The following is a 24,060-nucleotide window of genomic DNA, read 5'->3' as shown; positions in this document are numbered from 1 at the left end:
GGATGAGATGGTTGAATGGCATCACCAACTCAATCGACATGAGTTTGAGTAAACTCCAGGAGTCAGTGATGGACAGGGAGGCGTGGCATGCTGCAGTCCATGGGGTCACAAAGAGTTGGACACAACTGAACAACTGAACTGAACTGAAGCTCCCAAGAACTTTGTGCAGTCATTTGACTAGGAAACAGTGGAAAATGAGGCTAGCTAATATGAACATTCTTAATATCATAAATGTTCATCTTTTCAGAAACTTAATGGATTTATCTTCATGGGCTTTTTATACAGCAGCTAACCTACATATATACACTTTGTTGCCAAGCACTACTCATTAACTTATTTAATCCTTACCTGCTACCTTATGATATAGATATTACTCTCTATGTCACCCAAGAAGGGAGGAAACAGAAGCTTAGAAAAGCTAACGATCTTCACCTAAGTTAGCAAGTGGAAGAATTGATCGTGAAATCCAACCAGATCTGCTTGACTCCAGAGCCTCACTGTAACTAATCTAATTATTAATACATAGCAAGTAAAGAGAGGAGGGGAAAGTGTGCAGTCTTTTGAGTGTTGCTAGCAGCAATAGATTTTCGTTCCTGGCAAGGATCAGCTTGGCACCCTTTGCTTGATGTGGAACTCCATCATGTGGACACAGGATTCAAAAGAAGCCTCTGCCAGTACAAAATGCAATACCAGTGATACCCCAAGGGTGGCAGTGCTGTTCAACTTGCGCTTACACTGCAGGGGATCCAGGTTCAACTCCTGACCAGGGAAGTAGATCCCACAATGCCACACAGTATGAGCGAAAAGAAAAAAAAAAAAAAAAAAAAAGATTATTAACAAGGGGTTGAAGTCAAAATGGGCTGCTGGTAAGAAGTAAGAATAGATAAATAAGAGGAACAAGGGGCCGCCACTACCCCTGGGATTTAGATCTAGGCTTTGTTGGAGAATTTCTGGCTGTGGATAGCTGGCCAGCAGAGAAATCACTGTAGTTCACACCATTGGAACTTGCTGGAACTCTACCCTCTGGGACTGCCAGAAATCTGCCCTCAAGGTGCTGGGAAAGCTGCTCATGGCGAGGTGTCTTGCAGGAGACACTCTGCTACAAACACGCCTGAGATGGGTGCCAGGGAAAGCTGCTGGCAGTGCTGTGAAAGTCTGCCCAGAAAGCACAGGAGAACCAGAAGACCTTCTGTTTCCTGCAACGTCTCTCTAGCTCCCTCTACCGATAAAGTTTAATATTATATCAGCTGACCAAAATTAAAGGGCCCATATATGTATATATGCACATACATATGGGCTTCCCATGTGGCACTAGTGGTAAAGAACCCGACCACCAATGCAGGAGAGGTTAAGAGACATGGGTTCGATCCCTGGGTGAAGATTCCCTGGAGAAGGAAATGGCAACCCACCCCAGTATTCTTGCCTGGAGAATTCCATGGACAGAGCAGGAGCCTGCGAATTTATACATATATTCACAAAACAGGCAAAATGAATAAATTTGTAGCTGAGAGGCAATAAACCTACAACAGAACAATGGAGAAGAACATATCTGGCACAGGAGATAGCATATGCAAAGCCTCTGAGTTTAGAAAGAATTTGAGAGTTTTGAGGGATGAGAGAAGGGCAAAGGTTTCTGGTGCAAGGAGGAATGTGGGACAAGGTGAGGCTGAGGAGCAAAGTGAGAGGCTATCTCCTGAGGTGGATGCCTCACCCTCAACCACGGAAATGAACTCCACACCCCAAAGTGAGCTCCCAGCAGCTGTGTCTGAATTAATCCGCTTAGTCTTATGGCCATGGCCAATTCATTAATTCAATTAGTTGGACACAAATTCATTCAATATTGAATGAATCCCTACTCTATGCAAGGCACATGTAATATGGCACAAGACAGATCTGTCTTTGTGGAGATAAATTCATTGACAGAGAGTTCCAGGGGTCAAAGTCTGACAGAAGCCAAGCCAATTAGATTCTTTCCCCTGGTAATCCGAGACACTAAAGTCAGAACACTGAACACATCCATGTCAGCACTCCAGTGAGAGGAACCACCTGCTGCTGCAGAGGTCCCTGGGGAGGACGTGGTTCCTTTAACTCCCCACTTCTGTCTTGATTGCTCAACTTTTCCTTGATTGCCTCCTGTATCTGTATCCTGAAACTAATTAGAGTCAGCTTATGGTGTGTGCCATATAAAACAAAAACATAAACAGAGGGACGTCCGTGGTGATCCAACGGCTAAGACTCAGAGCTCCCAATACTGGGGCTCCAGGTTTGATCACTGGTCAGGGAACTAGATCCCATAGAACACAACTAAGACCCAGCACAAACAAACAAATAAGTCAATAAAATATTAAATATATATATATAAACAGTATGAGTATAGGACAGTAGAGACAGATAAAGCAGGCCTCTGATACCATGTTGGAGATTGTAGACTTTATCTTAAATGGGGGGAAAAAAAGCTATTGAAGTGTTTTTGACAAGGGATCGATATGATCAGACTGCATTTTAATGACTCACTCTGGCTAGAATGGAATGACAGAAATGTGAAAGAAAATTTGGTAGTTCAGTTGGGAAACTAGTTCTCTGAATGAAAATAAAGTAATTCCTATCAGAATGAGTACTGCTGAAATACAGAGGATTAAATTTTACAAACTATAGAAGAAGAATCAATAGGACTTGGTGATAGGATTGAATGAGAGAGGAGAAGGAAAAAGAGGTATGGAGAATGTTTTCCAGGTTTTTGCCAAGAGCTACTTGGCCAATGGCAGTGACATTTGTTGGCTCAGATAAAGATAGAGGAGGAACAAATTTGTGGGGAATAGCAAGAATTATTTCAGTCTTATTGATTTGTAGAGCTCTATATGTAAACATAAGCTCAATAAAACTTTTCCCCCATTTTTTAATGAGGCAAAATTTGCATAATAATACTAACCAGCTAGAAGTATACAAATCAGTGACATATAGAACATTTACAATATCATTCAATCACTGTATCTATCAATTTTCAAAACATTTTCTCTAACTCCCCCAAAAGATAACTCCATACCCATTAAACAACCATCTTCACTCTTTCTTCCTCCAAGTTCCCGACAACTCCAGTCTCCTTTCTGTTGCTATGGATTTACCTATTCTGGGTAATTCACAGGAGTAAAATCATGTGATCTTACTTGTCTGGCTTAAACTGAGCATAGTGTTTTCGAGGTGCTACACCCTGTAGCATGTATCAGTGCTACACTTCTCTTTGTGGCCAAATAAAATTCCATTGTGTGTGTGTATATACCACAACTTGTCTGACCACTCACTATTGATGGACATTTGGACTGTTTCCACCATTCAGCTGTTGTGAAAAGTGCTGTTGTGAATACTCATGTACATGTACTTAAGTCCCTGACTAAAACTTTTATCTATTTAAGTTTTTACATTCATCTAAAAAAGTAATTAACAATTAATTTTTGAAGTTTACATTGGGGAGAAGGAAAAAGGGAGAGAGAGAGTGATCCCCTATAGGCATACTGATAATTAACAGCACCCTGTGCAAAAGGGCTCAAAATATTAAAAGCCTGATGATCAAAGGGTTAAATATATAATTTAAGCTCTAGAATAAATTCTTTATGGAACAGAGCAGAAAGTCTGTGCCATTTAGGTTTTCTAGGTCTACTTTTATGTTACAAGAAACTGTGTCTCCTTTTTCGCTCCCCAAGGTAATTAGTCACTTCCCCTATTCTGTGGGCAGCCCTGTTTGGCTGTTTCCTTTAGCACTTTTAGTGATATCCATATTATCTGCAAGATATATCTGCCAGATAAACTATCTAATAAGTGTGCACCACTGCTGCAATATCAAATAATTTCCAAGTTCTGTGCTTTGTCAGTGACATGGCATTTAAAGATTGGGTACATGCCTAGTAATGGGATTGCTGGGTCATATGGTAGTTCTATTTTAGACCCAGCCACCCCACTACTAAAGAGCTTCTTGATGAAAGTCAAAGAGGAAAGTGAAAAAGTTGGCTTAAAGCTCAACATTCAGAAAACTAAGATCATGGCATCTGGTCCCATCACTTCATGGGAAATAGATGGGGAAACAGTGGAAACAGTGGCTGACTTTATTTTGGGGGGCTCCAAAATCACTGCAGATGGTGACTGCAGCCATGAAATAAAAAGACGCTTACTCCTTGGAAGGAAAGTTATGACCAACCTAGACAGCATATTAGAAAGCAGAGACATTACTTTGCCAACAAAGGTACGTCTGGTCAAGGCTATGGTTTGCCCAGTGGTCATGTATGGATGTGAGAGTTGGACTATAAAGAAAGCTGAGTGTCAAAGAATTGATGCTTTTGAACTGTGGTGTTGGAGAAAACTTTTGAGAGTCCCTTGGACAGCAAGGAGATTCAGCCACTCCATCCTAAAGGAGATGAGTCCTGCGTGTTCACTGAAAGGACTGATGTTGAAGCTGAAACTCCAATACTTTGGCCACCTGATGCAAAGAGCTGACTAATTTGAAAAGATCCTGATGCTGGGAAAGATTGAGAGCAGGAGGAGGAGGGGATGACAGAGGATGAGATGGTTGGATGGTATCACTGACACCATGGACATGAGTTTGGGTAAACTGCAGGAGTTGGTGATGGACAGGAAGGCCTGGCGTGCTGCAGTCCATGGGGTCACAAAGAGTCGGACACGACTGAGTGACTGAACTGAATCCCACTACTAGGCATATACTCTGAAAAAAAATCATAATGCAAAAAAGACTTATGCATGAATTGGGAGATTGGGCTTGATTCATGTGCACTGCCATGTGTAAGACAGACAGCTAGTAGGCACCTACTGTATAGGACAGGGAGCTCAGCTTGGTGCTCTACGATGACCTAGAGGGATGGGATGTGGACGTGGGGTGGGAAGGCAGTCCAAGAGAGGAGGTATACATGTATACATATAGCTGATTCATTTTTTTGTACAGCAGAAACTCACATAACATTGTAAAGCATCTATACATCAATTTTTTAAAAAGATTGGATATGATATTATAAGTCCACTGGAATCTTAAGAATCTTAATACTTCTAAAACAAATTAACAGAACACATTGAAACTTTACAAACAACACATTACCTAACTTGCAAAGATTCAGTTAAAAGCTATTCTTTGATTTATATTACCTGTTTTTAAATCCCTAATATGCAAATATTATTTTTTTAAAAAAGTATCCATACAGGACATAAATTTCAACTGACAGATCAAACATACTAGATTCTTAATATCCCAAAGAATGCATCTTAAGGCAAAGTGTTGTATTAGGTAGAATAATTTTGGCTGCAGGACTCAGAAAACCCAACCACCACATAAACAGTGAGGAAATATGATACATGGTTTGGATTATGAATCTCAGAGGCAGTACAGGCTTCAGTGCTGATTTAAACCAGCAGCCCCAGCTCCATGTCTTTGAAAGTGTCTTGGCTCTGCCTTCTTCATGTGTTGGCTTCATCCTCAACCTGACAGGGAAAGAGATGCATCCATTCCAAGCCTCATGTCTAAGGAAACTACTGTCAGAGGAAGAGAGAGGCAGATACTAGTGGAAACTCTCACAGATTTATAGGGAAGTACTCTAGAAGCTCAGATCAAACATTTCCTCACACTTTATTGGTTCAATCTGGGTCACATACTGATCCAGAACCAATTGCTAACACAGGGTTAAAATTATCCTTATACCAATCAGGTCTGTATCAGTCAGAGTTCTCCAGAAAAACAGACTAATAGGGAATAGATATATAGGTAGAGATATATACACATATATGTCACAAAAATAATCCCCTCAAGGTCAACTCATAGATGTTAACCTCACCTAAAAAATACTTCACAACAACACCTTGGTTAGTACTTGATTAGATAACTTAATACTAAAGCCTACCAAAGTTGACACATAAAAGTAATTATCACAGAAATTCCCTGGACTCTGAGCTTCCAATGCAGGGGACCCAGGTTTGACCCCTAGTCAGGAAAGTAGATCCCATAGGCCACATTCCAGCAGAAGGATGGAAGATCCCACATACCACAACCAAGAGTCGAAGCAGCCAAATTAATTAATTAATTTAAAAAATTAATCATCACAAGATCCATTTCCAAACCCGTGAAGAATATGTTGAAGAGTGAAAATGGAAACCTGTACAAAATCAGGATTCTGACCAATAATTGGCCAGTAATGTAGCACAAAGTTAAAGCCCAAGAGCATTGCTTTGTGCCTGTTAATAAGAAAAATCCATCCTTTAATTTCTACCGAATCCATTGAAGTAAAAGTTCTCCTTACCCTACTGTATAATATTGTTTATATTAACTTCAGCAATTTTTAAAAATGCTTTTAATGCACAAGGCTTAGCAGCTTTAGTTTTTCTTTTCAATTTATCAGTAAAAATTAAGACAATAAAATACCATATAGAAGAGAAGTTAATACTTTTCTAATTTAAAAAATTCCACTTCTTACATTGCCAAAATTGAATAAACTTTCACTTCTTGTACGTGATCCAGAAACCTATTTTTGAGTTTATTGCCAGTAATAATTAACTGCCTCTGGTAAATGTAAACAACTTGTGCCAAGTTGTATAGACTCAAGACAACTTGTGTCAAGTTAATCATTTGGGGTCAGTCACTTTTTACCATATTTCTAAACCTTGTGCTCTTAGGGAAGGGAAGTCCTACAAACTACAATCTGCTTTTGTGCCCTCATATCCTTACCATCCTGAACATCCTTTTCCAAGATTCCTCCAAACAATCACCTCCCTCCCACTTTTTTTCACTGTATGCCCTGGAACTCTAGCTTCAATGTTAACAAGTGCATCTATCTCCTCAAAATGTTCATCTATTTATTTCAATGGACACTTGTCTATTAATGCTTCATCTGTTTGATGTCAAGCTCCCTCATAATTCTCTTCCCCTCTATTGACCTCTGGCTCCTTCTCACAACTCAGTAAAGACACTGTCTTGATTTACATCATTTATCTTCACCCTAGACCCTGCTATAAGCCTAAACTAGCCCAATATCATGGTGGACCAATGAACCAGGCTATAGCCCTCAGAAGCCTTAAACTCCAAAACTCAATCTCTAACTACATCCCATATATCCTTTATCATTCTCTCATGATCTCACAACATTGCAGATTTTTTTATCTTAAAAAACCTTTTGGTGAAACATTCTTTCAATTCTTTTAGGTACTTTCTGGCCTCTTTCCCCTTGGTCACAAGATTGGTCATCCAAATGGGCACTTCGGTTTCCTATCCTTCGACTCTAAAAACCCTGACAATCTTCATTGAATGTTCCTCTGCCCTGCAGTGAAGCACAACAGACTTATTGCCAACAGACTATAAATTGATCTGGAGCCTTCCTACTGCCTAGCAGTCCCTAGTCAATTACCCTTAGTCAGCCTCCTCTCATCCCTTTCAGGCAGTAAATTCCTTGAGGACAAATTGAGTGCCTGGTGGGCAGTCAGATCACTTGCATATGACTAACAATTTATATAATAGACATAAACATCTATTAACTTATTAGATGCTAATTAATTTGTTAAATATTTTTTTTTTTAACAAATGAACGCACCTCTAAAACGCTTGAGTTTCTCTCATTTTTTGTTCCTGTGTTCTTCTCTGGCTCCTTCCCATTCTGAATTCAATCCCCAACATCCAATCTTTGCCCAAGCATAGACTGCCCTCACGATTCCCTGTCACGGATTGTTATCTTTTAAGTGTCATCACCATACTTTAGTGTGTCTTCTTCCCTCATCATGGTCCAGTCAGCATCTCACCAAACATCTCTGCAGCATGTGACACTGTTTCATTTCGCAGTTCAAAGACTGCACTCTCTTAATACTGTTCTAATTCATTTGCGTACTGTCCCTTCCACAAAATTAAACTTTCCTACCGTCCCACCAAATGTGAGAGAATTAGTGTGAGCTACTTCCCTGGAAATGGACACTGAAATGGAGAAGAATGCAGGTGTGCGCTTGGACTGCTCTCAGGATGATTATCAGTAGGAGAGGGAGATGAGGCAAGAGACAAGTTGAACTGTGATGCAGCTGCAACAGAAGCCTCCACTGATTGTACAGAGTTCTAGAATTAGGTGGTCCTTGACTGATGTCACAAATTGATGCACGGGGGCCAAGAGATTGGATTTCTACATTGATCATTCCTTGGATGAGGGATAACCCCACAGAATGGGTTCAAAGTACGGCAAAGCATCTCCCTTGGGTGTGGGGCAATTCTAGAGAAGTGATATCCCGCTGACAGAGCAGGGAGAAATCCACAGTCAGTGTTCCTAGAAGCTGGGGAGGTGAGTGCCTTGGTTGTGAAGGGGGGAACTGTGAGGGTACAGTAGAGCTTCCTCTACAGTGAGAATTTCCCTCCCATTCTGTCTTTAGCTCACTGCTTTTTTTGCCTCTCACTCTCCTGCCTTGCTTAACATAACTTCCACACATGGTTTCAGCTACCAGCTATACTGTGTGTGTATGTGTTAGTTACTCAGTCATGTCTGACTCTTTGTGACCCCATGGACTGTAGCCCGTCAGGCTCCTCTGTCCATGGCAAGAATAGTGAAGTAGGTTGCCATTCCCTTCTCCAGGGGATCTTCCTGACCCAGGGATTGAACCTGGGTCTCCCGCATTGGCAGGAAGATTCTTTACTACTGGGCCACCTGGGAAGTGCCACACTCCATATACTCATACAAAACTGACTGCTAGGCATTTTCAGCTGCAGGTGCCATGGGCACTTCAAATTTAAAATGTCCAGACCCAGAATCATCATCCCCAACCCTCTGCCCTTCTGTGCATCCACAGTTCCTACCATGGAATCACTCTTAAATCCCATCACTCACTCAGCCCCACTCCAGTCCAATCCGGCCAGCCAAAGTCCTGAATATTTTAACTTCTTTCCATTTCTGGATTGAGGTGAGGAACTATCCAAGTCAGAGTGTTGATTAACATGTTCAACTTTACTAAGTGAATGATTAATCCCCTGTGAGCAGAGCAATGGCCTTACAAAGACACCCACATCAAAATATCTGGAGGTGTGAGTATGTAACCCGGCAAAGGACAATTAAGGTTGCAGATGGAAATGAGGTTGTTAATCAACTGAACTTAATACAGCAATATTATCCTGCATTATCTGGATGTGCTCGGTATAATCACAAGGATTCTTAAAAGTAGAAGACGGAGGAAGAAGAGGTCAGAGTGATACCTTCTGAAAAGGAACTTGACTTGCCATTGCTAACTTTGAAGACAGAGAAAGGGGATTATGAGCCAAGGAATATGGATAGCTGCTACAAGCTGGAAAGGCAAGGAAACAGATTTTTCCAACAACCTCAACTTATTAGTTTTCTATTAGTTTCTGTCACAGATTGACATGAAATTAGTGGCTTAAAACAACACACATGTATTATCTTATGACTCTGGGAGTCAGAATTCCAAAATCAGTTTCAATGGATTAAAGTCAAGGTGTCAGCAGGCCCACTCTCTCCCAGAAGCTCTAAGGAAGAATCAATTGCCTGTCTTTTCATAGCTTCTAGAGCTGCATTTCTTATATCCCTTGGCTCATGACACCCTCTTCTGTCTTCAAAAATAGCGATGTAACTTGGTGGTCCTGTGGCTAAACTCTATGCTCCCGATGCAGGGAGCCTGGGTTTGATCCTTGGTCAGGGAACTAAGATTCCATAAGTTGTGGGGTGCAGCCAAATAAGAAAAAAGAAAAAAAGGAAAAAAAAGTCAAAATCACCTGAAATAAAAGTGACTACTAGTAAAATGTCTATAAATATTCTTCCAGATATCTCTGCACAAACAGAAGTAAAATATTTTCATGGAACCAAACTATATGGTTTTAACTTGTTTTTATGACAGGTCAAAGTCTGAAGATATTGAAATGTGTCATTCTTTTTAATATTGCTGAACATATAAAATTGAGATTAAGAAATCTTTAGATAATTATTGGCTCTTCACTTTTTAAATTTATACAAATAATATGTACTAAATATAGTAAAAATTAAAACAAGGTAACACATTTAAATGGAAAATTTTAAATCCCCTTAATTTTTCTATGAATTTCTATACAAGTACCAGTAATATAGAATTGATCTATTTCTTTTTACATAAGTGGAATCACATCATAGACATTATCCTGCAACTTGATTCCTTTATTTAACAATATATCCTGGTAAAGTGTTACTGTAAGTATGTGAAGATCCCGCATTCTTTTATACTACTGTGTGAGAGCTGGTCCATAAAGAAGGCTGAGTGCCAAAGAATTGATGATTTCAAACTGTGGTGCTGGAGAAGACTCTTGAGAATCCCTTGGACAGCTAGGAGATCACACCAGTCAATCCACACTGAATATTCAAATATTCATTGGAAGGACTGTTGCTAAAGATAGACTAGTTTGGCCACCTGATTCGAAGAGTCAATTCATTGGAAAAGATCCAGATGTTGGGAAAGATTGAAGGCAAAAAGAGAAGGGGGCAGTAGAGGATGAGAAGGGGGAAGTAGAGTCGAGTCAGCATCACTGACTTAATGAACACGAATCTGAGCAAACTCCGGGAGACAGTGGAGGACAGAGGAGCCTGGCATGCTGCAGTCCATGGGTTTACAAAGAGCCTGACACAACTTAGCGACTGAACAACAACAATATCCCACAGAAAAGATAGAAGATGTGGAAGGAGGTAGAAATTTAAAGTTTGATAGCTTGCTTTGTAAAATATGAGAGGATTATTTCTACATTCTTGACAACGTTGTTTATAATTAATCTAATTTTTGCCTATCTGATAAACAAAAGTGGCATCTCATTTGAAACTGCATTTCCTTGGTTAGAGCATCTTTTCATATAAGAGTTATTTACATTTATCCTTCCATTATGTGTGTTCATTTTTCTTTTTTGGTGACTATGTTTTGGCTTTCTTTTTGTAGACATTAGAGTTATAGCTATTATCTGTCAGATTTATATGTAAAGAATACTTTCCCCCACTTTCTTGTCTTTTCATTTTGCTCACAAGTATGAGATTACAACTTTAAGGTTTATGTGCTTTGTTGAATCTATCAGTCTTTATACCTTCTGGATTTTATGACTTCTTTGAAAAGACCTTTCCCATTCTAAGATTATAAAATAATCTTCTACATTTACTTCTACATACTTCATTTACTTCATACATACTAACATCAACTGAGAAACTAGCTTATCTTTTTCTACTGATCAAAAAGACCAGTTTAGGGACTTCCCTGGTGGTCCAGTTGTTAAGATTCTGAGCTCCCAGTGCAGAGTGCCTGAGTTCAACCCCTGTTCAGGGAACTAGATCGCACATGGTGCAACCAAGAATTCACACGTTGCAACTAGGACCTGGTGCAGTCAAATAAATAAATATTTTTTTTAAAAAAAGACCAGTTTAGCCACATATTAAATTCACATGCATATGAACTACTGAATCCCATGCTAATTCCATGTCATTTACTTAAGAAGATTAATTCTTATATTTCTTTTATATTTCTGTGTACAATCTGTCTTTAAAGTATATTTGCAGAAATAATATTTGGTTTGTTAAGCAAGTGATGTCATTGGAACTATATAGAAAATTCTGTTCCTGTATTGCCAGTGTCAAAGATAAACAAAGCAAGACATTAAAGTTTGAAAACAGATTGTATTCAATAACTACTGACTGTAGGGGCAAGAGCTGAACTCCATCTGATTAGTGCAGAGATGACTGGGCATTTTAATGGGAGAATGAAGGAGTAGGGAAGAGTGAGCAGGGCTCAAGTAAAAAGAGAAAAGAAAAACTACAACTACAAAGGGTGGTATCAAAGTGATTAGGCTAGCTGTGTCTGCCCGCTGGCAGTTAAGGAAACTGAAAATCTATCCTTTCACTGAGACTAGGAGACAAAGGCCCAATTCATCCTGATAATTATATTTCCAAGGAGTAGTTTTCAGGTGCTGGAGAAAGATACCTCTGATTAGTAGGAGGTATGTATACATCTCTATGACAAATCTAGACAGCATATTAAAAAGCAGAAGTGTCACTTTGCCAAAAAAAGGTCTGTAGAATCCAAGCTATGGTTTTTCAGTAGTCATGTATGGATGTGAGATTTGGACCATAAAGAAGGCTGAGCACCAAAAAGCTGATGCTTTTGAGTTGTGCTGGATAAGACTCTTGAGAATCCCTTGGACAGCTAGGAGATCAAGCCAGTCAATCCTAAAGGAAATCAACCCTGAATATTCATTGGAAGCACTGATGCTGAAGTTGAAGCTCCAATACTTTGGCCACCTGATATGAAGAGCCAATTCATTGGAAAAGACCCTGATGCTGGGAAAGATTGAAGGCAAAAGGAGAAGAGGGCAGCAGAAGATGAGCTGGTTAGATAGCACTATTGATTCAATGAACGTGAGTCTGAGTAAACTCTGGGAGACAGTGAAGGACAGGGAAATTTGGAGTGCTGCAGTCCATGGGGTTGCAAAGAGTTGGACATGACTTATCGACTAAACAACAGTGACAACAAAATACATCTCATAGGGACAGTGGAAGGATTTGTAATTGTAAGTGAATGTTCTGGGAAAAGGAGATCAGGAGTCAAATAGCCAACCTGATATTTTGCAGACAGGAACTCAAAAGGAGGCTGGATAATCCCTGGGATCTGTCTTCAGGCTGTTAGAGTTGGTGAGGTTTCTTAGAGAAGAGTTTGGATGGAGTTCAAGTTGTTTTGTGCTGAGAGATCTTGGCAGTCCGCAAAAATCATCACGTGGAAAACTGACATTCACTTTGTGGGGTATCTTTGGAAAGAAGTTTCCCCCAGCTTGAATGACACTATTTTCATAGGACATGTTCATTTTTACTATGAATGCTTTTATAGTTTTTGCCATACACAAAAAATGATATCAGAACACAGGGATAAAATTATTATTTTACATTTTGTTTTGTTCCAATCAAGTGTCACAGGGGGTTTTAAGGACATAGTCATTAGCTTATTTCTGAGGTAGTTGATTTTTATTGTTGCTGAACCAATCATTATTCATTCATACAGATGATCTGGACTATTAGACTATCACCTTTTCGTAAATAGCTCCAAAAGCACTTCATGTCAAGTAAATTCTACAGATTTATTTTGGCAGTTGGCTCATGGCTCACATCACTCTCACGGAAGCCTAAGTACTATATTATGAGACTCGATGGGTTAAGAAAGACACAGAAAGACAGAGTTCCTACCCTTTTTGAGGTACTTAGGTAGAGGTAAACATTCTTAACAAATAGCAGCAAAATTTTCTTTTAAAATGTATTTAGTAGTTCAATCAACCTGGATTGTATTTTATATATACTCTGAGTTATAGCAATCTATATATTTTTCTAAATTTACAGCAAGATTTCCTAATCCAATTCAGGGACTAGTTAATCTGTTTCTGCTAATTAAAAAGAGAATCTGTCATATATTATTCTGAGTTCTACCCCTCAGCTGCATGATCTGCTAATCTTTAATAGGTTAAAATCAGTTACACCACAATTAAGTGTAGAAGCTACTACTTTGTTAGAGTTGATAGAAAAGTAAAAATATAATTTAAAATTTAATTTCAAAATTCAATGTTTGTATAACACCTGAAGTACTTCTGCAAAGCTCTTAAGGTATGATGGTTTAGAAAGAGCTTGGCTATAATTGGATGTTGAACTTTAACCTTCAGCCTATGTTGTTCAGTCTCACTAAGTCATGTCTGACTCTTTGCAGTACCAGAGACTGTAGCCTGCCAGTCTGTTATTCCATGTCTGGTTGTAACTGTTGCTTCTTGACCTGCATACAGGTTTCTCAGGAGGCAGGTAAGGTGGTCTGGTAATCCCATCTCTTTAAGAAATCTCCACAGTTTGTTGTGATCCACAGAGTCAAGAGCTTTAGCGCAGTCAACGATGAAGATATTTTTCTGAAATTCCCTTGCTTTCTCTATGATCCAAAGGATTTGGAACTTTCATCTGTGGTTCCTCTGCCTTTTCTAAATCAGCTTGAACATCTGGAAGTTCTCATTTCACATACTGTTGAAGCCTAGCTTGAGGAATTTTGAGCATTACCTTGCTAGCATGTGAAATGAGTGCAACTGTGTGGTAGTTTGAACATTCTTTGCTATTATAATTTTCTTTGGGATTGGAATGAAACTGACCTTTTCCAGTCCTGTGGCTATTGCTGAGTTTTCCAAATTGCTGGCATATTGAGTGAAGCACTTTCACAGCATCATCTTTTAGGATTTTTAAATAGCTCAACTGGAATTCCATCACACCCACCAGCTTTGTTCATAGTAATGCTTCCTAAGACCCACTTGATTTCACACTCCAGGATGTCTGTCTCTAAGTGAGTGATCACATCATCGTGGTTATCTGGGTCATGGCAAGAGCGAACATTGACATTTTAGGGAACAGTGAACTAAAATGAATGGGAATGGGCAAATTTAATTCAGATGACCACTGTATCTACTACTGTGGGCAAGAACCTCTTAGAAGAAATGGAGTAGTCTTTATAGTCATAAAAGAGTCTGAAATGCAGTACTTGGGTGCAATCTCAAAAACAACAAAATGATCTTTGTTCGTTTCCAAGACAAACCATTCAATATCACAGTAATCCAAGTCTATGACCCAGGCACGAATGTCAAAGAAGCTGAAGCTGAATGGTTCTATGATGACCTTCTAGAACTAACACCAAAAAAAAGATGTCTTTTTCATTATAGGGGACTGGAATGCAAAAGTAGGAAGTCAAGAGATACCTGCAGTAACAGGCAAGTTTGGCCCTGGGAGTACAAAATGAAGTAGGGCAAAGGCTAATCTGTTTTGCCAAGAAAACACACCAGTCATAGCAAACCCCCTCTTCCAACAACACAAGAGACGACTGACTGTACACATGGGCATCACCAGATGGTCAACACCAAAATCAGACGGATTACATTCTTTGCAGCTAAAGACGGAGAAGCTCTATACAGTCAGCAAAATCAAGACAGGGATCTGACTCTGGCTCAGATCATGAACTCTGTATTGCAAAATTCAGGTTTAAATTGAAGGAAGTATAGAAAACCACTAAGCCATTCAGGTATGACCTAAATCAGATCCCTTATGATTATACAGTATAACTGACAAATAGATTCAAGGGGTTAGATTCAAAAGTGCTTGAAGAACTATGGACAGAGGTTTGTGACATTGTATAGGAGGTGATGGTCAAAACCATCTCTAAGAAAAAGAAATGCAAAAAGGCAAAATGGTTGTCTGAGGAGGCTTTATAGATGACTGTGAAAAGAAGAGAAGCAAAAGACAAAAAAGAAAAGGAGAGATATATCCATCTGAATGCAGAGTTCCAAAGAATAGCAAGGAGAGATTAGAAAGCCTTCCTCAACGATCAATGCAAAGAAATAGAGGAAAACAATAGAATGGGAAAGACTAGAGATCTCTTCAAGAAAATTAGAGATACCAAGGGAACACTTCATGCAAAGATGGGCACAATAAAGGACAGAAATGGTATGGACCTAACAGAAGCAGAAGATATGAAGAAGTGGTGGCAAGAATACACAGAAGAATATAAAAAAAAAGGCCTTAATGACATACATAACCATGATTGTGTGGTCACTCACCTAGAGCCAGACATCCTGGAGTGTGAGTCAAGTGGGCCAAAGAGGAACTAAAGTGTCTCTTGATGAAGGTGAAAGAGGAGTGAAAAAGCTGACTTAAGACTCAACATTCAAAAAACTAAGATTATGGCATCCAGCCCCATCACTTTATGGCAAACAGATGGGGAAGAAATGGAAACAGTGACAGGTTTTATTTTCTTGGGTTCCAAAATTACTGCGGATGGTGACTGCAGCCAGGAAATTCAAAGATGCTTGATCCTTTGAAGAAAAGCTATGACAAACCTAGACAATGTATTAAAAACAAAGACATCACTTTCCTGACACAGGTCGATATAGCCAAAGCTATGGTTTTTCTAGTAGTCATGCATGGATGTCAGAGTTGGACCATAAAGAAAGCTGAGTGCTGAAGAATGAATGCTTTCAAACTCTGGTGCTTGTCAAGACTCCTAAGAGCCTCTTAACAGCAAGGAGATCAAACCAGTCAATCCTAAAGGAAATCAACCCTGAATATCCATTGGAAGGACTATCCTGAAGCTGAAGCTCCAATACTGTGGGCACCTGATGTGAAGACTGACTCAATGGAAAAGACCCTGATGCTGGAAAAGATTGAGGGCAGGAGGAGGTTGGATGGCATCATTGACTCAATGGACATGAGTCTGAACAAGCTTGGGGAGATAGTGAAGGATAGGAAAGCCTGGTGTGCAGCAGTTCATGGGGTCACAAAGAATTGGACATGTCCAAGTGACTGAAAAACAACAACAACTACTACTTCACTTAGGAAGCAACTGCAATAATCTAGTTTAGAGAAACTGAAATTGAAGTCCTGACTAAGGCAGAATGAGTGAAACTGCGGAGGTGGAATCCGATTCAAAGATACGTCATAAGGAGGGAGGCATAATGTTTAATACGACACAGTGCAGCCTTTGAACCCTGTCTGATGTTTCCCAGTTTATGAAAATATAGAAAGTATTTGAGAAATACTGGTTTGAACAAATAGTTCTTTTGAGTTTTCTGTAAGATGTTCACAGTGTATGTTTGACATATATGTTCAGAGTATAATCTTTTAACGGCAGAGAAGTACAAGCAGACATGACTTTTATCTTGCTGTTTGGCAGCTCTCTTTAGCTATTGCACCACAGAAAGCCATATATGTAGGCAACAGCAGAGTTGAGATTTGAATCCAGGCAGTCTTGAGATTACAGAGTCCATGCTCTTTACTATATTGATATCAGGATTTGATTCTGAATTGTGCAGATTCATCCTGTGAAAATCAAGAGGCAACTAGAGGTTGGAATTTAAAGGTGATGAGGAAAACCAAAAGAGATGATCTTCTTCTATGCCAAGTTAGTAAGTGTGAATTTTGGATCTGACAGACAAGGAGGAAAACCACTGATAAGTTTTAAGCAGAAGTAACATAATCAGTGAAGGTGATGGAATTCCAGTTGAGTTATTTTAAATCCTAAAAGGTGATACTGTGAAAGTGCTGCACTCAATATGCCAGGAAATTTGGAAAACTCAGCAGTGGCCACAGGACTGGAAAAGATCAGTTTTCATTCCAATCCCAAAGAAAGGCAATGTCAAAGAATGCTCAAACTACCGCACAATCTCACTCATCTAACACACTAGTAAAGTAATGCTCAAAATTCTCTAAGCCAGGCTTCAACAGTACATGAACAATGAACATCCAGATGTTCAAGCTGGATTTAGAAAAGGCAGAGGAACCAGAGATCAAATTGCCAACATTCACTAGATCATCGAAAAAGCAAGAGAGTTCCAAGAAAACATCTACTTCTGCTTTATTGACTATGCCAAAGCCGTTGACTGTGTGGATCACAGTAAACTGTGGAAAATTCTTCAAGAGATGGGAATACCAGATCACCTGACCTGCCTCTTGAGAAATCTGTATGCAGGTCAAGAAGCAACAGTTAGAACTGGACATGGAACAACAGACTGGTTCCAAATAGGGAAAGGAGTACATCAAGGCTGTATATTGTCACTCTGCTTATTTAAGTCACATGCAGAGTACATCATGAGAAATGCTGGATTGGATGAAGCACAAGTTGGAATCAAGATTGCCAGGAGAAATATCAATTACGTCAGACAAGCAGATGACACCACCCTTATGTCAGATAGTGAAGAAGAACTAAAGATCCTAAAGATGAAACAAGATGAAAGTAAAAGAGGAGAGCGAAAACATTGGTTTAAAGCTCAGCATTCAGAAAACTAAGATCATGGCATCCAGTCCCATCACTTCATGGCAAATAGACGGGGAAACAGTGGAAACAGTTGCTGACTTCATTTTTGGGGGCTCCAAAATCACTGCAGATGGTGACTGCACCCAGAAAATTAAAAGACGCTTACTCCTTGGAAGAAAAGTTATGACACACCTAGACAGCATATTAAAAAGCAGAGACATTACTTTGCCAACAAAGGTCCGTCTAGTCAAGCTTGTGGTTTTTCTAGTGATCATGTATGGATGTGAGAGTTGGACTAAAAAGAAAGCTGAGTGCCGAAGAATTGATGGTTTTTAACCGTGGTATTGGAGAAGACTCTTGAGAGTCCCTTGGACTGCCAGGAGATCCAACCAGTCCATCCAAAAGGAGATCATTCCTAAGTGTTCATTGGAAGGGCTGATGTTAAAGCTGAAACTCCAATACTTTGACCACCTGATGTGAAGTGCTGACTCATTTAAAAAGACTCTCATGCTGGGAAAGATTGAAGGCAGGAGGAAAAGGGAACGACAGAGGATGAGATGGTTGGATGGCAACACTGACTCAATGGACATGAGTTTGGGTAAACTCCAGGAGTTGGTGATGGACAGGGAGGCCTGGTGTGCTGTGGTCCATGGGGTCGCAAAGAGTCGGACATGACTGAGTGACTGAACTGTACTGAAGTGAACATGATCAGACTTGAGTGCATGAGAGATAATGCTGGTATGTTTTGCTCCTTTGAGTTTCCTTAGCACTTTAACATAATTTTCAAATTCATTCCAGGAGTTGAGTCTCTAACCATCTTATGAGTTTATTTTAGTATTTCTTCCTGAGGAAAAAAAACTATATTGTAAGTAAAATTAAACTAATTTTTTAATGTATTGAACAAATATTAGTACAGATTAGTTAAGTAAAAAGTTTTTTATGTCTTTCATACCTATTAGAGGAAAATTATCTGTCTGAAGGGATTTGTTTTCCATATGTTTAAGAATCATTGTATAAAATGAAAGCATGCATAGATCTTTTATTTAACATTCAAATGATCTAGTTAAAAACCGTATTACTAGTTAAACCAGTCAAACAACATTGGAAAACAAGTCTTCAAATACCCTGATTATTGAAGAAATACCCCAACTGTAATGGCAAAATGTCCTATCTTTCAGTAATGAGATAACTATCATATTTTAGCAGAATTTAAATAAAACTCTCTTAAACAGAGAATTACAACTTATAGTCTAACCAACTCTGACACATTGATGGCAATCATTTTATAGAAAGGGTTTGTTAATCCCTCAGTCATGTCTGACTCTTTGGGAGCCTATGGATTGTAGCCTGCCAGGCTCCTCTGTCTATGGGATTTTTCAGGCAAGAATACTGGAGTGGGTTGCCATTTCCTTCTCCGGGGACCTTCCCAATACAGAGATCGAACCCAGGTCTCCTGCATTGCGGGCAGATTCTTCAGTGTCTGAGCCATAAAGGGAGGGGAATATTTTTGTATAAGTATACATAGATGTATGTGCGTAGTTGCTAACACACACACACACACACACACACACACACACACATATAATAGTTTATTGAAAAGTTAATGTGTTAATCACTCAATCGTATCTGACTCTTTGTAACCCCATGGACTGTAGCTCACCAGGTTTCTCCACTTATGGGATTTTTTCAGGCAAGAATACTGGAGTGGGTTGCCAATTCCTCCTCCAGGGGATTTTCCCTACCCAGGGACTGAACCCAGGTCTCCTGCACTTCAAGCAGACTCTTTACTGACTGAGCCATTTATTATGTACACTTAATGACATTGTTTTGGTTTCAATAAAATCAATTTTGAAATAAAAAAATGTAAAAATAATAATGCATGCAATATATGTATAAAATATATGTATTTTTATATATAATAATACAAAATAAACTTTCCTATTGCATGTCTAAAATCGTATCATTTGTTTAAAAGCTTTGAATTCAATTTAATTCCCCCGTTTTTAGAATGTGGAAGTTAAGCACTACAAGATTACCCAAAGAAAAGTTTCCAGAATATGATATATATTTGTCACAAACTGCTCCTAAAACAAAAGGGAGCTATTCTTATTAGTTCAGAAAAATTAAGATATTTTTTAAAAGTTGATTTCAAACTGATTAAATTTGAAATAGTTTTGTGGAACCAGAAGGAAAATCTGTACAGAAAAACTTTTCTATAATTTGTTCGAGTTGAAGATATTCATGTTTTATTTATAAAGTACAAAACAGGGTCATAGAGTCACCAAAAATTATAATGTGTTTTAACCACAGAGTAATGAGGCTGATTTTTTTTCACAAGATTTAGAGTCACACAGAGTAACACTAAAAATATGCGTCTTTTCCTCAGCCAGGAGTAACAGTGAGACCAGCCAAGAAGAGTGTGTCATATGACCACAGTTTGACAAAGTTGCTAATGCTATTTTCCATTTCATGTGCCCTGTGGAAGGGCAAAAATGGAAAAGCAGACCCAGTTGTGAGGATAGCTTTTTCACATTCTATCAGTTACAGCACAATGACTATTACATACTGGATTAGGACTAGCAATGGAACTTTAGTTCTAATATCTGAATTTCCCCTTCATCCAATTTCTTATGTGTTGAAAATACTGGGCAATGCAGTTAATTTCTCCTCCTGTAGTTGGACAATTTAACTAGGTATTTTGTTCCCTCCGTGACTTTAATTAAAATTACAGTATTTATAGGAAAAATGAAAAGCTTCGGAGTTGAAACAATAGAATGAGAAGGCAAGAACTTTGATGGACAGACTTTAAACTGGACTGACGGTCCACTTGAATTTCAGTGTACTTGATAAGGAAGCTAAGGGCTCATTTAATTTTCGTTTTTGCTTTGCTTTGGTTTAAAACTAACAACCACGTTCCTTTGGTCAGCCCTAAATCAAATAAAATGATTATGGACTTTGCACTTGATCCTTCCATCCAGCTATTAAGAGCATAGATGGTTTTGAAGAAACCTGACTTGGCTCAGGTCTTCAAGGAGCTAGCTGGCTAAGAGGTACCACTTGGATTGAATATGAATATATGATTTGAATATATGTGCCGCATCAATGCACCGTTGCAACTTGAATAAACTAAGAATAACGCCCAAGATTTATTGAGTGTTTCTAATGGAGCCAGAAGCCTTGCATGAATTAACTCGTGATCTTTACAACAGTTCTGAGTATTACTAACAATTTTAATTTGCAGATAAGGACACAGGCTTAGGAAAGTTAGGAAACTTGTCTCAGATCTGTCAAAGGGATTACCAGCTACATGTTTGCATCTGCTGAGTAATCTCAGGGTTTTCCGGGACTCCAGTGTCCGAAGATCCTGAACAACGTAGACTTGGATGATGCCCAGCGGGGAAAAGGTATGCCGACATCCGGTCCCGGAGAGCCAGTCCTCGTCTTAGCCTTCTTCACCGGGGACCATCTTGATGCGGCCTGTCTGATCAGAGCTCAGGGCAGAAGGCTCCTGGCTGATTCGCAGAGCAAACTTACTCTTACACAGGCGGGAACGGGTGTGGGGAGACAAGACTGAGAAACGGAAGACGTGGGAACGTTGTCCACAGATGGGGAGGGGCCTCAAGGCGGGTCCACCTTTCCAGACGCTGATAAGAAAGAGCAACAAGCTCTACCGCCCGAACTCTAGGCTAAGACCTATCCCTGACCTTGGCAAAGACAGTGAGCGCACAGGGGCAGACCGAGGCACGCCCGACCGCGTGATGCATCCGACCGCCGCGGGGCTGGGACCTTCCCCCGCGACCCGCCCCGCCCGCGGGCCCCTCCCATCCTCGACGCTCCGTCTGCCAAGCCCCGGCGCCAGAGGACCCGCGACGTCACCGCAGCGCTATCGAGCCTCCAGCCCGCCCCCCGCGCGCCTTCCTTTTCCTCCCGTCCCGTGACGCGGCGGCCCGGCGCCGTCAGTGGACACACACGCGCGCTCCGGCCCGGCCTGCGCCCGCCGCCCACCCGACCATGGCAGCTCTCGCACGCCTCTCTTCGCGCCTGCGGTTCTGCGCCTCCGCCCTCCCCTCGGCGGGCGTCTGGTCCAAGGTAAAGTGAAGAGCAAGGCCGCGTCCGGAAGAACGCGGACGAAAGCCCGAGCGTTTTTTCTTGTCTGCCCACACCCACCCTCTCCAGGCCGGGAGCCGGCATCTGGGCGCAGGACCCAGGGCCCCGAGGCGCGCCGACGCCTCCTGGCTTCGCTGCTTCTCCGCCTGGCCTCCTTGACTTGGTTCTGCACCTGCTTCCCCAGTGCGGCGAGACGAGGCACAGAAGTGCGCGAAGAGGCCCTGGCTCGCGTTTCCGTCTCGCGGGCAGTTTCTTGGGAAGGGGCTCTGGCGGCCGGAACGGGGCCGGGAGGGTTCGCCGGCTTGAGGAGGGCAAGGGGCGACGGCTGCAAGGGGTAGGTTTGCGCTCTGAATTGGGGATCTCGGAGCGAAGGCCCCGCTACAGGCCCGGAACTGAGGGCTGGTCTAGCCAGGGGTCGGCTCGAGTTTGCCGCCAAGAGGGTGGAACGCTGCACCCATTCTTCTCCCCATGGGGCTGCGCTGCACCTCGGCGGTGGGAAGCGGAACCTGGACTGGAGCGCTCGCCGGCGCGTTTACCTCGCCACGCCGAGTAGCTTGGGGGAGGTCCGGCGGTGCCAGGACGCGGGCTTCGAGCGCGGGCACCCCTTTCTTCTGAGGCTCCTTGGGATTTCCGTTTTCAAACTTCTTTGCAAACATTGTCCACTCTCACTGCAAACTCTAAACGAACGGTAGTATCTCGAGGCCCTCGCGCTGCGATTGTGGGCTGATGTGTCTTTTTCCCCCGCGTACTCTGTCCCCGCCTGTAAGCCCTCGCCCCGGTGCGGTTCTTACCCGGAGTCCTCGGACAGGACCAGAGTGGCGAGTCTAGGAGACTAGCTTACCTCCGCTCCCTCCGTCACCACTGGAGCCTTTTCCTTGGAAGAGACAAGGAAAAGTGATGTTTTTTTGAATAACAGTTCTGAGCTTAAAAGTGTGCCTTGAACACTTACCTCCTCACAAGGAACTCCTTCCTCCCCGTTGCTCTAGCATCTTACTGGCATCCACTCTGAAAGCGGTGAACGGAGAGGGGCTGTTGCAAAGCCCGGTAGGTGAGTGCTAGATGGTGATTAAGAACTGGAAAGATTTACACATAAATGCCTGTTAGGAGGCACTTTGATAATTGCAGGTAGCTTTGGATTTGTCGTTGTTAGAAGGGAGCTCGACCTTCTGTCATTGCTGTGGGCGCTGAAACGAGTGCAAATCAGGACACAGCGACCTCCCTGGGCCAAGGTTAATAACATTCCTTGTTTTGGCATAGTTGTGTGTGCATGCTCAGTCGTGTCCAACTCTACGACCCCATGGACTGTAGCCCGCTAGGCTCCTTTGTTCATGGAATTTTCCAGGCAAGAATACTGGCGTGGGTTGCTATTTACTACGCCAGGGGATCTTCTTAACCCAGGGATCGAACCCACTTCTCTTGTGTCTCCTGCATTGGCAGGCAGATTCTTTACCCCTGAGCCACCTGGGAAGCCCTGCTAGTTACTTATTTGCCTAAGTGTAATTTACTTATTTTCTTAAGTGTATTATTAAACTATTCCCAAAGCCCAGCAAACGTCTTCTTAGATAGCCGAGTTACAAATTATGTGTTTTCCTGTATCTCATCTCTCCTTCAGGATTTGTTGATCGTAGGTCCAACTCCCCTTTCTCACTGTTCCTCCAGCACTTGGCACTTAAATCTCTTACTGCTTACCCCTTAAATCCTCACCTCCTACTTGCGTTAACTGTAACACTTGTGTACTTAACTTTTTGAACGTGTAGACATTATCTTCATAACCAGATTAAATTTGCAGACCATACTGTATGCCTTATTCTCCATCTCTCTGAGCATTACACACTGCCATGCATAGAATAGATACTCAACTCATTTCCTACGTGGATGAGAAAACAGTGTGGGCAAACTTAGGGAGTAACCTGGAGGATATATATATATATATATATATATATGTATTTTTTTTTTTTTTTACTAAATATTACCAACAGGTAAAATGAGGTAGTTTTTTTTTCTTGTTTGTTTGTGATAAACATGTCTTCCAGACTTGAGTGTGCATCAGAATTACCTGGAGGCTTTATCAAATAGATTGCTGTGTTCATCCCCAGAGTTTTCCATTTAGCAAGTCCTGGCAGGAGCTCAGTACTTTGCATTAATTAGTTCCCAGGTAGTAAAGCTGCTGGT

At 41.0% G+C, this 24,060-nt stretch overlaps 1 protein-coding gene across 2 annotated transcripts in view; it reads left to right on the top strand.

The window, feature by feature from the left end:
- The first annotated feature begins 21,616 nt into the window (after positions 1–21,616).
- OXCT1 (3-oxoacid CoA-transferase 1) overlaps positions 21,617–24,060 on the top strand; it is a 161,231-nt gene continuing 158,787 nt past the window's right edge. The window contains exon 1 of one of the 2 annotated variants that reach the window (XR_010658981.1): positions 21,617–21,870. Coding sequence is in view for 1 of the 2 variants with exons in the window: in XM_065905191.1 (XP_065761263.1) it covers positions 21,793–21,870 (78 nt within the window). In the remaining variant the exon portion in view is untranslated. The remainder of the gene's footprint in view (positions 21,871–24,060) is intronic. The other variant, XM_065905191.1, reaches the window with a different exon arrangement.

The sequence above is a fragment of the Muntiacus reevesi genome, chromosome 14 (assembly GCF_963930625.1).
Source record: "Muntiacus reevesi chromosome 14, mMunRee1.1, whole genome shotgun sequence".
In the NCBI taxonomy this organism is placed as follows: Eukaryota; Metazoa; Chordata; class Mammalia; order Artiodactyla; family Cervidae; genus Muntiacus; species Muntiacus reevesi.
Note: the sequence above shows the minus strand (reverse complement) of the source record. Positions and strands in the feature narration are given on the sequence as shown.